General features: G+C 40.1%; 6 protein-coding genes across 6 annotated transcripts; 4 read left to right on the plus strand and 2 right to left on the minus strand.

The window, feature by feature from the left end:
* Positions 1 to 1,082: 1,082 nt before the first annotated feature.
* Positions 1,083 to 2,384, minus strand: K444DRAFT_296624 (uncharacterized protein). Its single transcript, XM_024871687.1, has one exon. It carries the CDS (start codon positions 2,115 to 2,117, stop codon positions 1,254 to 1,256), a length of 864 nt encoding a protein of 287 aa, XP_024726172.1. The 5' UTR covers positions 2,118 to 2,384; the 3' UTR covers positions 1,083 to 1,253.
* Positions 1,999 to 3,320, minus strand: K444DRAFT_296587 (uncharacterized protein). The gene has a single exon (XM_024871686.1). The coding sequence runs from the start codon at positions 3,121 to 3,123 to the stop codon at positions 2,083 to 2,085; it is 1,041 nt and encodes a 346-aa protein (XP_024726173.1). The 5' UTR covers positions 3,124 to 3,320; the 3' UTR covers positions 1,999 to 2,082.
* A 1,894-nt stretch (positions 3,321 to 5,214) lies between these two features.
* Positions 5,215 to 5,742, plus strand: K444DRAFT_638774 (uncharacterized protein; the record flags this gene model as incomplete). Its single annotated transcript, XM_024884303.1, has 2 exons — positions 5,215 to 5,539; positions 5,588 to 5,742. 2 exons carry the CDS (start codon positions 5,215 to 5,217, stop codon positions 5,740 to 5,742), a joined length of 480 nt encoding a protein of 159 aa, XP_024726174.1.
* A 1,372-nt stretch (positions 5,743 to 7,114) lies between these two features.
* On the plus strand, positions 7,115 to 8,125 carry K444DRAFT_622841 (uncharacterized protein). The gene has a single exon (XM_024882178.1). It carries the CDS (start codon positions 7,188 to 7,190, stop codon positions 7,806 to 7,808), a length of 621 nt encoding a protein of 206 aa, XP_024726175.1. The 5' UTR covers positions 7,115 to 7,187; the 3' UTR covers positions 7,809 to 8,125.
* A 201-nt stretch (positions 8,126 to 8,326) lies between these two features.
* On the plus strand, positions 8,327 to 8,847 carry K444DRAFT_296672 (uncharacterized protein; the record flags this gene model as incomplete). Its single annotated transcript, XM_024871688.1, has 1 exon — positions 8,327 to 8,847. A coding segment is annotated over one exon (266 nt), but the record flags the coding sequence as incomplete, so codon positions are not given.
* Positions 8,603 to 8,797, plus strand: K444DRAFT_549253 (uncharacterized protein; the record flags this gene model as incomplete). Its single annotated transcript, XM_024876439.1, has 1 exon — positions 8,603 to 8,797. A coding segment is annotated over one exon (195 nt), but the record flags the coding sequence as incomplete, so codon positions are not given.
* Positions 8,848 to 14,547: the final 5,700 nt, after the last annotated feature.

A 14,547-nucleotide genomic window follows, 5' to 3' on the forward strand; every position in this document is an offset into this window, starting at 1 on the left:
TATTGATGGCATCCTTGCCCGACGCCAAAGCCCTCATGGAGAGCTGGCAACACCTTTATATTTAGTTCTCTCTGAATATAAGTGAGATGTGAATTAAAGGAATGACGCCTTGAACAGATGGGCAAGGTCTGAGATCGGAAGGCATGGGCTGCCGTGGTGTGTCGAATAGAACGTTGTTGTGCCCCTGTCTCTCCTGCACAAGCGAGCGCCTGGTGTTTTCATCATTCGGGGATTTTCTGGCGTGCTCGTCTAGGGGGTGTGGGGGTCACGGCTGTTGTAGATACGGGCTTAGTGGTCAGAATGGAGTCTTGGGGGTTAAGATACAGTATAATGAGAATTGATGTCAAACTGCAGAGCACACAATGAATAGTTAGTGCTCAACTTTGAGCTCTTCAATTTATTTGTCAGTCACGTGTCAACAGCTCGTTCACTTCCCAAATTTGGCACGCAAAACATCTGGCCAAGTCTTGCTTTTCCTGACCACTGAGATGGTTAATTAATCGAACCGCTAGATTGAGTATCTCTGATCCGAACCGGAAGCTGTGCATTGCGGGAAAGTCGCCCGGGAGAAGATTCGTGTAGTGAGTCGGTGGCGAGTTGACACACCACCGGAGTTATCTTGCACCTGGCCGAAATGGTGCCTCCAGAACCTAGGCCACGCCCCACTGCGGTTTGGCAAAGGGAATCCCCGCGTCACTCGTCATATCCGTCAGCTTCTTCTGATTCATCTGAATGAGAAGATCCATCACCTTGCTCATCATCTTGCTCTCCATCTTGTTCATCGCCAGATTCATATTCATCATCAGTTCCGCTATCACGCTCCTTCAGTTCAGTTGTATCTTCAGGGACGATAACGATGATCTCTGGTATCTTGAATTTGGGATTCGCGTTCGCCTTCGTTATAACAAACATCGGAGACTGTCCTTACAATCCGGATAGCGTTCGGGATCTGAAGGTAATCCAGGATCATCCGTATCTAGCACAGTGGAAAGCTCATCGCGGCCTTTGAAATATACCGGGACGACCGTTACTCCTTCGAAGTTCACGATATCCATGTTCCAAATATCGATACTCTACTCGACTCCTAGACCTGTGATGAAGGTTCTGAAACCACTCCACCACATTTGATGTAGCTCCAGCGAATGCACCTCCTCGAATGTGGCCAAAAATCTGGGTGAAGCTTTCAAATGCAAGTTGCCCTCTCTCAACGGATGGAGATCGGGGAAGGCGACAATATCGGACGCGAGATGAAATTAAGTCTTCCGTCTCGGGTTGCTGCTATCTTGAAGGAGAGCCCGATAGTGCTTCAAGGCAATAGCGCGACTGTCACGATTGACCCAGAAGATGGACGAAGATCGGGAGTGCGACTTGGAGAACAGGTGGAATTTACCCGAAGTATCCAAATTTATGCGAGTATTGACGTGGACCTTGCGTTGTCTTGGGAGAGAGAATCGCCATATGATTGTTCGGAGCTCAATGGCAAGCTTGCCGAAACATGTCAAAGTATTGAGTCGATGTTGGGAAGGATCGTTCGAGTCGGAAAGCTCTTCTGAGGTACAGCTGTGCGTGGCTTCGTCCGTGGTCAACGCCGTCCTGGTGGGGGACATTCGAATGCGAAGCAAGGTTGTTAGCTTGCAGTCATTTGAGGATTGTTGGCGGGACTCTGTAACCTCTCGGAATTGTTGAACTACCTTGCGTACATCAAAGGTAGGAAGACGTGGAATCGCGGGTGGTTGATTCTCGGTCGTGGAAACGATTTTGGAGTGGTGTCGTTCTGGGGAAGCGAAGTTTGTCGCGAGGTAGAGTTGCCTTCCCGTCGCGTCTTTAAGTGTAGTGTGAATGGGCGCGCACGTGGTCCGAGATGACAAGACCGCTTCACATTGATGAGCGAGAATTGCCATTGTACCACAGTCATCGATACAATGGGTTTGATTGAGAGGCCGTGCTAGAGTTGTTATGAGACTGACCCCATCTAACCTAGTCTGGGAAAGGCTGGTCTCCAACAACTGAAGAAAGATTGAAGCCGTAGACAGGTAAGGCGAGAATTGAGTTTCGACGAAAAGCAGTCCCGCCTTGCAGAAATCAGCTAATTTGATCATATCCAGGAAGCTCTTCATCGCTCTCTGAGTTCACAGTTTGAAGCCCTTGAAAATCTCCATCCACTCGCGGCCTTTTGTTTCTTGCATATAAAGTTCCGTCTTGAGTTGAGGATTCGGCTTCTGCCGAGTCCGTTACTTGCATTATGGGAGGCTCTGAGTAAGAAGGAGGTTGGGCAGCACTGGATCCCAAGGAACTGCTTAAGGATTGACGTCCCGAATCGCCAGTTGTTTGACGGAATTTAAGAATGGAGTTCGGCCGTCCTTTCTTAAAGCGTTCTTGAACATATTTCCATTCCTCATCCCGCAGCGAGACCGCATGCTCAGCCATTTGGTCCTCGTTGTCAAACACGGCTACAAGCCGTCGATGATCCTCACTGGGGTGGTGCCATCTATGCCGTTCAGCCCCAACCCAGCCAACACATCCGACAGCAATATAAGGTCTTTTGATATCTGGTATACGCTGCTTGGCCGTGAACATAAAGTATTTGTCGATGTCGTAAACCGTGGCGACCATGTGTTTTCTCTGGGCGCCAATCATCTTCTCATCTACGGCTACCAACACGCGTTGCAGGGAGCGTAGGTTTTCGAACAGTGCTGTCGGTATCTTGCGTTCCTCAGTGTAGTTTGGATGCACCATGATGTTTCGAATGTTACTGAGTTCGGGAAGAAGTGTGTTGATGGGGTCTAGTCTGCTAACGTTGGCATGGCCAACAAGATCAATCCAGCCAGGATCAAAGAGTAAATAATCTATGATTGGACTGAAATACATTGTTCTTGGGTCTGCAGACACCTTTCGATATTCGCCATAGAAGAATGCCGCCTCGCGAGATTCGCGGTTGACGCTGAGAAGGGGGAGTGTTTTCGATGGAACTTCGAAGATATTCTCGTCCTCCATTCGCATCCATTTCACAATTCGAGGAGCAAGTGAGGTCTTCCATATCTGGTTGCGAATCTCAACTGGGAGGCGAGAGAATAGAGGGAATGTCGATAGTGTTTTCTGCTGCCAATTCCTAGTGCTCTCCATAGTTGTGTTCCAAGCGTCGAGATGAATGGTGTGGCGCGGAGGTTGGTAGCTGCTAAGTTATTTTGCTTTCCAGATCGTATTGTGGTCGCTCGAGTGCAACAAGTGGCGCCAATGGAGTGTGATGTCGAGGTTTGCGTTGCGGTGAACAATGTTTCGAGGTTAGAGAAAGGAAGTGGAGTGAAGTGTGGTTGCGGTGGCGCGGTAAACGCGTCATTGGACAGCCGCCAAGAGAGTGAACTAGGCCACATGACTCGACTGGACTTCGACGACATCCAATCTTGAATTCTGCAGCTTTCGAGCTCTTTCACTAATCATGACTCAAAAATAGCCGCGCTTGTGTCTTTCGCTGATACAGTAACTTGGGAAAGATCCGATCTAATCAATTTCGGTGCTACAAAGAGCTGAGGCTTCTCGAAGTCGAGGCTGGGCGCCAGGGCGCTTCTGGGCGCTGAAAACCAGGGCACGGAGGACTCACACTTCAATTGAACAAGGTGCATCTAACAAGGTACAACCACATATACTTCCTCGTTTGCCCTCATGTCTTCCAACCCCAGTCAATGGAATCACGTGGAATCTTTCTAGAAAACTATACGCTGTCATTCCACGAGCACGGACTACCAGCAATTCACATTAACCATTCCATCGACGCATTGTCTCTGAATCGCGACATCAAAGGCCGGAGGCTGTTGCTCAAGCACTATCCAAGGACGACGGGACGGATCCAACGGTTAGAGACACGAAGTTGTACTCAGTACTATAAAGCGACTTAGGACGACATAGAATTGCTTTCAGTGCCATCTTTGCAGTCCTTCGCTGTAAGGTGATGTCTTAGGTACGAGTCAACTTACCAATATTTCATTGAGTTCCACGTGCGGGCAGTGATTGTGGACACGCTCTCGAACGCAAGAAATGCCTTGGGTCGAAGCCATCAGTTTACTTCGGACCACGTACCTCAGCTTTTTGCCATTGTATCAAGGGAAGACATGTTCGCGAAAACTCCAGCAGAAAGGGCGGGTGTCGCGGATATCGAAGAACGTTTCATCATCTGAGAGGCACCTGAGAGTAATTGGAAAATGTTTGAGAAAGATCTCCGTGCGGAATGGAAAGTTAACTACCACGACAAGAAATACCACGCTTTCCAGATTGGTTGGTTTCCTTACGAGCTGAAGAGAAGCTCTTTCGTGTTGAAGAAAAAGGATGGACTGTGCCAGGTAAGATATTGCTTCAACCACCAGGTTGCGATAGAGATAAAAGGCTCACATTTTGACCAGAATTGTGTTGCGCCTCAGCGTGAATCTGGACATGGTGTTTCCAGTCTAGGTTGCGTCAAATATTGGACTCAGCGACCAACCGGCATAAGGTGAGATGAGGATTCTGGGTGACCAAAAATGAAACTCTGTATCTAAAGATCAAGCAATCTGGCAATGACTTAGCGCAATCGATCGTCCTGTACATCTTCTACACTCACGCATGACAGTATTTCGTTATCTTTTATTTGGTTTTGATCGACTAATTGGCGATGATCATAACCCGAAAGATTTGGAGAGCCTCAACTAAATCGAATCTCGGGCTCAGCAATCTCGGCCATGCTGCTGCCCATCGCTTTTTGCTGCATCACGAGCATGTCTATCCTCGTCAATCTTGTTTATCAGATAGTTATATAAACCCTTATCAAGTACTCTGAAAGGTCACACCACAGCATTCTCAAGCACATTCCTACCTGTTCTTCGAAGATCATGCAGCAGACTTCACGATGCTATAGGCCCTTTGGAAAGGATTCGCCCCATATCGAAAGACCAAATCTGCTTTTTATTGATGTGCGGAAGAGGTGCACTGTGGAGGTCAAAACTGCCGATCGCTTGCTTGGGCTACTTCTAGGAAGGTTTGAAAACATTGAAGACAAAAAAGGTACCTTCGTAGTCTCGGCAACTTGAAAGAGGAAAACTCCCTCGCAGCTCGCCGAGATGAAATCCCAGGATAATTCGAGACCCCATCAATCTTGTCGATCTACTCGGCATTCCCTATCTATGGGTTGATTTCCTTTGCGTCATCCAGAATGATGCTGAGTCAAAACATGACCAAATTTAGGCCATGGCTGGAATATACGCCAACGCATACGTGAAGGCTATTCTTTCTGGAAATGGATGGGATGCCAACCGCAGCCTCCGCGGGATTCAAGGGGTCACTTCACCTCGTCAGTTTCCAGGAAATGCTTTTCTCACCTCGGGAGCTTATGTTTCAATACCAATTGGCAACGTGGGAATGCAACAAAACCGCGTGGCACGAAACATTACTGTCGACAATCCCGCACCCGCCAGCCGACTTGAAAACATTAGTCCGTGGCAACTCGAATCGAATTTTTTTGCTACGCCTCATGTACGACAATATGTTGCCTTGGTAAATGATCATAGCAGACGTAAGTTGACATATTCGGATGACGCCTTGCCTGCCATCACCAGTTTAGTATCCGCAATGAGGTCTCCATTTTCGGGAACCGGGATTTTTATTTTGATGTGTCCCTTCTTTGGCAACCAAGGGAGCCTACGCAAAGGCGTCGCAATTCCACGGACAGAGAGAATCCATCTAGCTGGGCAAGAGCAGGGTGGGAAGGCGCGATAATGACCAGCGCCTGGGAAGATGATTTTCGGCCATCTCATGTTCCGCTCAGCACATTTCGAAAGATGGCATGCGCGAGGGGGGCTGGCTCTCCCAGCTGCCCCAACGGTAAAATATACTCGGGGACACGCGTGGGACGAGAAATTTTCAATAAATCTTTCCAGCCTGCAATATGTCAAATACCTCACTGACCCCACTTTACCCATGCCCTCGGGGTGGTGGAAGAAGGGCTTGTTTTACAGCGTCAATGAGGACTCAAGCTCTACAGCTGCCTATCCATTACCCATCCCAGATAGCAAAGTCCCTCACGTTATCTACGTACGGTACAGTATCCTCTCTACCGTACTACCCGTTATTATTTGAAGGGTGCTTGTACTTCGGCTTACACTCTATCATTGCTGGGACTACCTCAATCCGTCAGCGCTATACTCCAAAACAACGATTGCATCTGGATTGGGCCTCTGGGCCTCAATCTCGGCATTTCAAACTATATTGAGCCCCCTGCAGGTACTGGTTTGAACTGGTCGCTATCTAACGGGGGGCGGTACGATGCAAAGGTCAGGCAAGGCGAGCATGACTTCACTGCCGGTATTGGTTGTGGCCATCACCTGACGCCCCGGAAGACGATGACCCATCAAGTTTGATAGTAGGAGAACTTTGTTGCGTCCTCTGGATTGAATGGGAAAACAGTGTTGCTTATCGAAAAAGGCTGGGCCGTGTATTGAAGGATGCTTGGAACGGCATGGAGAAGAACGAAATCGACTTGATTCTGGGATAATCTTCACCACTCGACTTCAAAATTACAGCAGCGTCTTCAATGAGCATTGGGGCAGATTTTTGATCTGCTCAACGAATTTCAAGAGGCTCTACAAGACTCAATCTCATTGAGAAACTGCGACTTTGGGTTGGAAGTCATGAGATCGAGTGGAGGAGCTGCTCGTCCCGAGCTAGGCGTTGTTCAAATCCCGCTGTCTGGCTATATCTTACCATCGTTTTTCAAACCATGCGGTACTCTCGCTCTCTGCATCGTATTCTGGCCGCTCTTAAACGTAGTCGGCTATCAGCACATACAAGCACAGCCTGAGGTTGTGGCAATGCTGTCGGGCGAAACAACCCGAGCCACCAAATTCCTTAACCTCCAATACCCACAGAAGGACCACCCATCCAGCTAATGTGGAGATCTAGTTGGCGCGGCAGTGTTCGCAGCCAGAGGATGTGATGTGAGGCGGAGTTGAGGCATTTGGCGGGCTAAATTTGCCCCTGGAAGCTTAGCGAGGCAGTGCATGCAGGCTCACATCCAGGCTCTTTCGACCTGGACACAACAAATACTTATCCGCCGACCACCTCAAGATGAGTGGAACTTATTCCCAATCTCGGCATACATTCACCAGGGATTAATATACCAACTTTCTCTACTTTTCCAACTCCAATAGCCAAGTTTTCTTGCAATGCAACTCTTGACTACCCTCTCCACCAATCTCAGTGACAACTCAAAACCAACCACATCCACACCAAACAACAAAATGAACACCTCCGAATACCAAGCCAACGAGGCCAGAGTTCGAGTAGAAAGAACTCCTTCAATTCCGCTCTCGCCAGCAAAACTTCCATCTCCGACCCACCTCCCTTGCCACCGAATCGACCCCTCTCAAACGCTGCAGCTCCCCTTCCACGAAAGTCAAAAGGCGGAAACACCGTTTGTAAATCCTCTAGGCGGTGAATCAACCCTTATCGCCACCACACCACGATCTCCAACTTCACTCTATGCCAAACTGGTATCCTCAGAACGAACATCACCCAGTTTCGTCGAAGCAGCTGCGCGGCCTAGGCGTGCGGGCGAAGAGAAAGAGACATGGCAAGATGGATGTGTGAAGGCTATTGAAGTAGATGCTGAGGGTGCGAAAGGAGAGAGGAAGAGGAGCAAGAAGGAGTGGAGGAGCGATGAGGTGGAGCCGGCGAAGAAGAAGAGCAGGGATTATAATCCGATGGCTTGGGCACCGAGACAGAGGAAGGAGAAGGTTGCGAGTCATCAGGGGCCCAATGCTGGGCTTAAGAGGGGATGTACATGATTTGTGAGAAGATGGTGAAAAGCATTGTGATAGGAGTTTAAGGATTTTGGGATAGGGGAGATGTTTTGCAATGTCAATTTAGCGAGTTTGGAGATACCTTAAGTAGAATTCTTTTTGAACTTATGCAATTAGGCAACTCAGTACAGTGCCTATCACTTCACTTCTTATTACAGACGCTACATAGGCAAGGTAGCAAAACCCCGCCTGGTTCAGAGGCCCTTGAATCGCCTCCCTTTTGGTCTTGGTTACACAACACTACAGAGAGCGATAAGAATTAAATGTGCCGGGCGTTACTCGTACGGCAATTTTCACTCGGCAATGTGCAGCCCTTCCTCTGGCACAGGGTTGCCACAATGCGTCGCAGTACAGCCTCACAAGGCGTCGGACTTAATGCATCGCTTGCTGATCAGCTGGCCATCCTCTCCAGTTACAGCCAGCTTTTCTACACTCTTGGTGCACATTATACAACTTCAACGGAATGAGTACCTCCTTCGACAATTCAACAGTCCTCGGGGCCAGGCATGATGGTTGCACGATCGAAAGCCACCTCCCAATCCACCGATGTCTCTGTTGTGAAGTTATTGAGCGCGCTCGAGAATTACTTAAACAATGCGTGCCGTCACCTACCGATTGCAAAATGTCTCCTCAAACGCCCTCGCTTCTCGTGTTCTGGATGTTGGCGAGGCTAGTGATGTTTGTGAGTCCTTTCTGTAAGTCCCGGAAGATGATTGAACACAAGGAGGTAGCTACGTTGCACTTTCGTGAGGCTGGGGCGAGGATGTAGGAGTTTTCGTTGTAACCACCAGTGGTCCAGCTCCAACAAACATGAACGCCGAGCAAGTATACCACTACGCTCACTACCGACGACGCTCAGAGAATCCATATACATGACTAAGAGGCTCGGCATTAGGTATCTTTGGATCGATGTCCTTCGCGTAATCCAGGCATCCGAACAGGATTGGATGAGCAACGCGTTAAAAATGGACTAGATTTATGGCAATGCCACTTTTAATACTTCAGCGGCATCTACAGCTTCTTGCACGAATGGAGTGCTCCCTTATCACCTATATCAACACTGGAAACTTCCTTCGAAATTAACCCAGATCACACCTATGAATCACCAAGCTTGGACATTTCAGTAGTGTCTGCTTTCTCGCCGGTATATCAGTTTTGGTACAGAATATAAAATCCACTCAGACGGGAGTGCGGAACCCCGCCTCTGAACAGACAGAAGTGCGTACCTCACCTTTCGCCCTTAGATTTATCACTTATCTAGTTTCTTAGGGGATCCATATCTTCTTTGGTAAGGGTGGCCACGGATATTGCACCGCTCAGTTCCTCACAAATGAGAGCGACAAGCTACCAGCACTTTCGGGTATTGTCAAGAGGATTCAATGTCACACAAGGGGCCAGTATTTTGCGAGTTTGTTGGAGCCATGAAATTCTGCGATTGCTGCGTTGGAAAGTTGATCCAATGATTCCGAAACGCATTCCATATGAGAGGCAAAAGGAATACCAGGCGTCATCGTGGTCCCGGGGTGCTGTGGATGGCAATATAAAGTTCTTACTTGCGGGTGGAACGAGCTAGCCTTTTGCGACGGATTTTATCAGTTGCGTTGTTCAACCAATGTCTATAGATGATCCGCTTGGGAGAGTGAGAAGCGGGACTTTGGTCCTTGGTGGGCCGGTAAAGCAAGCGTCTGAGGTTCAATAGGAGTTGCTGTAGGAAGACTCAAATTCTACTTTTGCCCAGCTGTTTGGAGAGAATGGTAGCATCAACATCGGTCCGACGTGGCGGGACATAGGCCCAGAATATCTGCCAGCAGAGGTTCGAGCAAATTGGCTAATAGTCAAACTCTAGTGTCCGTAAATGTCTACCATAGGCAATCATATTATTGCCCTTCTGCTTCCCGGAAAACACGAAAGTAGAACTTGTGAGATGGTAGGACCTGTTGATTCAGAAAGGTTGGTTTGGTTTGAGGATGCCCTGGTACTAACGGTAGCAATAATCCAATAGACATCTTTTCGAAATTATATTATATATATAATAAGGACTTATTTTAGTTTTAAAATATAATAAATTATAAAATATATTATATTTCAATATATATTCTTATCTAGTATAAGTTTCTATTTCTTTTCTATTATATTTCTAATATTTTTAGTTAATTATAAGGCTATAAATAGCTTTAATTACTTTTCAAATACTATAATATAAGCTACTAAATTATAAAGCTTTTTAAGCTTTCTTTAATTTCTCTATATCTTCTTATAACTACTAAGTTCTTATTTCTTAAATTGCTTTTTAAAATCAGATATATCTTATTTATATAAATATATTTTAGTAATTAGATTTAATATATATTTTATATAATATAATCTCTTGATTTTTAAGTTAAATTTTATAGTTTTTACTAGCTTAATAAATATAGTATTATTATTAAATATAAAATAGCTAAGATTAGTTCTAGTAATATTAAATTATTAAAGGAGAAATAATATAACTATTATTTAATTTATAAAGAAAGATTAGTTATATAATCTTAAAAGTAAATTAAAATTTGGCCAAAGCCCTTTTATTAGCTAGAATTACTTAGAAACGCCTGAATAGTACTATATTACTTTTATAAATTAATAATATTATAATAATATAAAGGCTTTAATAAATAATAAGAAAAATAATAGAGATAATAAAATAAAGCAATATACTAATACTAGCTTTCTAATAGCCTAAAAGCTCTAGTAAACTAATTAAATGTATTATATTCTTATAATACTTATTAATAAAATATATAATAACTCTAATAATTAAAATTTTCTTATATTTTAATTCTTAATTATTAAAAGTTATAACGGCGGAATTAAGGCAATAGTTAAAGGCTTAAAAATCCGAGAGAATCCTATATATTAAGAATACTAAGTTAAAGAGAAAAAGGAGAGTATAATATATATAGGGTTGTATATAACTTAAGGGCATATAATGAACCTCGGATATTGCGGGTATTAATTAGGGAGTTTAGTAGCTCTTTAATATCCCAACTAACCACTATTTATATTATATATATTAGGCTTATAAATTACTAATTATATATATACTATCAGGGCCTTCTATTTAGAAGGGGCTTCCCTGGACCTTATAAGAGAAACAGAGATTAGTTCTATACTGAATTTAATACTATAGTTTTATAATATACTAATTTATTCTATTATCTTATTACCTACTAATAAATATCTTATAAGCTAATCTCTCTATCTTTAAAGAAGGTAGTTTAATAAGTAATTATATCTCGAAATCTACGAAATATATAATTCCTTACCAAAGCTATTTCTATAGAGGAAGTCAAATAGATTAACCCTAATACGGGTAATAGTAAAGACTTGTCTAATACTTTTAACAGGGCCTCTCAGGAGCCTCCGAAAGCCAGTAATAATAATGTAAATAATCCCGGTAATAATTAAGATACCGAGATTAATATCCGAGTTACTACCGCCCAAGCTATAGAATAGGGCTTGTATACTAAAGTCGAAGTACTCTAATAAAAGCAAGAATTAGTAGATGTAATTAACTAATATATCCTATAATTAGAGTAATATAAGGATATCCTTAGGGATACCTTACGGTTTACTATATCTTATAGAAACTCTATTTATAAGTTTATTCTATCTTTCTCGGTAATTCTTATTAGGAAACTTCCTGAAATGGGGTTGGAACCTACCCTTTTTCCTAATATAATAAGCTTTAAAAGTAATCTTAATACTATTTATTAGGAGCTACTATATAATATCCTGAAGATGTATTTGGACCGAGAGAAGCTTTTTAAGGTCCGGATACCTGACTTATATTATAAAAAATTCCTTAAGAAATAGAGAATATTTATATTCTCCTAAAAAGCGGTCTTTAGGATCTAATTTTAGACTTATAATAAATATTCTTCTAGAGTTAACTCTATTACAAGTGCCTTTAGGGACGAATCTTATAATACTTAGGAGGCTATAATAAAGTAAAGCCTATTATTATATAAGATTTATTAGGAGTAATTCAAGGCCTATTTGGCTAATATATTCTAAATACCTTAAACCCGTTAATAAGATACCTTTAAGGAATTCCGAGATCTTTATTAGAAGAATAATAAGATAGTTACCGAGTTATATATTCGGATAATTAGTCTCGAAATTAACTAGGACTTATACTTTAAGAGAGACCAGATCCGGACTTTTAATACTATTTTGTCTGATTATAAGACTTATTAGATACTTATATTTATTCTTTTAGGAGATAAGGCAGTATTTATTTCCGAGTAGCTTGAGAAAGCTTAGAAAGTAGAGTATACTACTTATTCTAAATTAAGAAAAGTAAAAACGGAGAAGTTTAGTAAGGGTAACTCTACTCCCAAAAACCCTGATTTAGTAAATTCTGATTTATAAAGCTATTAAAAAAGAAAGAATAAATTCCGAAAATTATATAAGAAATCCTTAGGTAATACTTTAATCTCTTTAAAGCCTTAATAAAGTACTAGTTCTACTTCAGATATAGTTTATTAGACTTATAAATAGAAAGAATACTTTTCAGGAAATATAAAGTATTCTAAGTATATTAAATAGGCTCGGTAGAACCTTAATAAGGCCAAAACTATAAAAGAGTTAAGGTATCTATAGAAGCAGGTTAATACTATAGCTATAAAAGAGTATTTTAAAGGAGACTTTCCTAAAAAATAAAGAAAAGAAAAGACTAAATCTTAAATATTAATAATTTTAGTTATAATAAAAAAGGTATATTACTTTATATAATTATTTAAGTAAGATTAATATAGCTAGAAGTAAGTATCTTAGAAATATATAATAGATTTAGTAATACTAGATCAGATTATAACTTTCTTAATAATAATTAGACTTAAAGCCAGGGCTTTATTATCTTAGCTAAATATAACCAAGAATTTGTAATCTTTTATAAGAACTAATTTAAGGTCTATTAAGCTTATAATCTTGAGGTATTTATTATAAATAATTATAATAAGATATATTCTTTTAAGCTCCGGTTTTATAAATATAAGAATATTAGCTTTTATAGCCTTATTTTCGGTATGGAATTTTATAAAGTAATTCTTATATAATATATAAACTATATTAAGAAATAATAAGTATATATATTTATATAACCTAATAATATTAAAATCCTAATATTAAAAGAATTCGGTAAGAAGCTTAACTAGTACCCTGAGCTAGTACCTTAAGTCTTATTCTTAACTAAAGGCAAATATAACTATTCTAGATAATAGGCTTTATATATTTATAATAATTACTAGGTTTCTACTTTATTATATAGTTCTAGTAATACTAAATAGGAGTTTTTAATATAGTAAATTAATACTTTCCGGAAAGAAGCCTTAGAAGTACTTATCTATTTCCGGAATAATAAATATAAAGACTTTTTAGAGGTTTTTAACTCTAATAAAGCTTTGGAACTTCCTAATCTTAGTAGTATTAAATACTCTATTAATATAAATAATATAGTCTTATATAGGCCTTTATATAATTTATTAGAAACCTAACTAGAAGTATTATATCTGTATTTATAGGATATACTTTATAAATATTAGATAAGGCCTAGTAAAAGCCTAGTAAAGATATCTATTTTTTTTATTTCTAAGAAAAATAAAGGACTATATTTTTATATTAATTATTATAGACTTAATTAAATTATAATTAAGAATTAGTATCTGCTTTCTCTTATTAATAAAACTCTTAACTAGCTCTAAGAAGCCAAGATCTTTATAAAGCTAGATCTTAAGGATATATATTATTAAATAAGAATTCATAAAAAATATAAGTAAAAGACGGCTTTTAGGACCTATTATAGCTATTTTAAATATCTTATAATATCTTTTAAACTGGCTAATATACTAGCTATATTTCAAATATATATTAATATTATATTTATAGGGCTCCTGGATTATTTTATAATTATTTATTTAAATAATATCCTTATTTATTCCCGAAATAAAGATAAATACTATAATTATATTTATTAGATACTTATTAGGCTATATAAAAATAACCTGTTTTATAAACTTAGTAAATACGAGTTTAATATTAAGAAAATCGAATTTTTAGACTTTCTTATTAGAATAAAAGGTATTTATATAAATCCTGAACGGGTTTATAATATTATTAAATAGCTAGAACTAGAATTATTTTATAATATTTAAGTATTTCTTGGATTTACTAATTTCTATTATAGGTTTATTTATTATTATTCTCAGATAACTATAAGCTTAATAGATCTCTTAAAAAGAATAGAAAAGGGCCGGAAATCCGGTTCTTTTATATAAATAAATAAAGTAGCTAAAAGCTTTAAGATTTTGAAAAAAGCTTTTATTATAATATTTATTCTAGTTTATTTTAACTTTTCTAAGAAGATTTATATTAAAACTAATATATTGAAATTCATAATTACTAGTACTATTTTATAATAAGTTAATTCTAGTAATAGCCCGAAAAAATACTAGTATCTAGTAATATTCTAGTTCCGGAAACTTTCCGGAGCCAAATATAACTATAGTACCTATAATAAAGAACTGCTTATAATTATTAAAGCCTTTAAGTATTAGTACTATTACCTTAAAGGATTTAGGTTTATAATTAAGGTTATTATAAACTATAATAACCTCTAATACTTTATAGAAATAAAGTATCTAGAAAGCTATTAAATATATTAGGTAATATATCTTATAATATATGA

The sequence above is a fragment of the Hyaloscypha bicolor genome (assembly GCF_002865645.1).
Source record: "Hyaloscypha bicolor E unplaced genomic scaffold K444scaffold_191, whole genome shotgun sequence".
NCBI lineage: Eukaryota > Fungi > Ascomycota > Leotiomycetes > Helotiales > Hyaloscyphaceae > Hyaloscypha > Hyaloscypha bicolor.

Excerpts from the sequence above, each read along its gene's own strand:
- K444DRAFT_296624 (XM_024871687.1), bottom strand. The coding sequence starts at position 2,117 with ATGAAGAGCTTCCTGGATATGATCAAATTAGCTGATTTCTGCAAGGCG.
- K444DRAFT_622841 (XM_024882178.1), top strand. The coding sequence starts at position 7,188 with ATGCAACTCTTGACTACCCTCTCCACCAATCTCAGTGACAACTCAAAA.
- K444DRAFT_296587 (XM_024871686.1), bottom strand. The coding sequence starts at position 3,123 with ATGGAGAGCACTAGGAATTGGCAGCAGAAAACACTATCGACATTCCCT.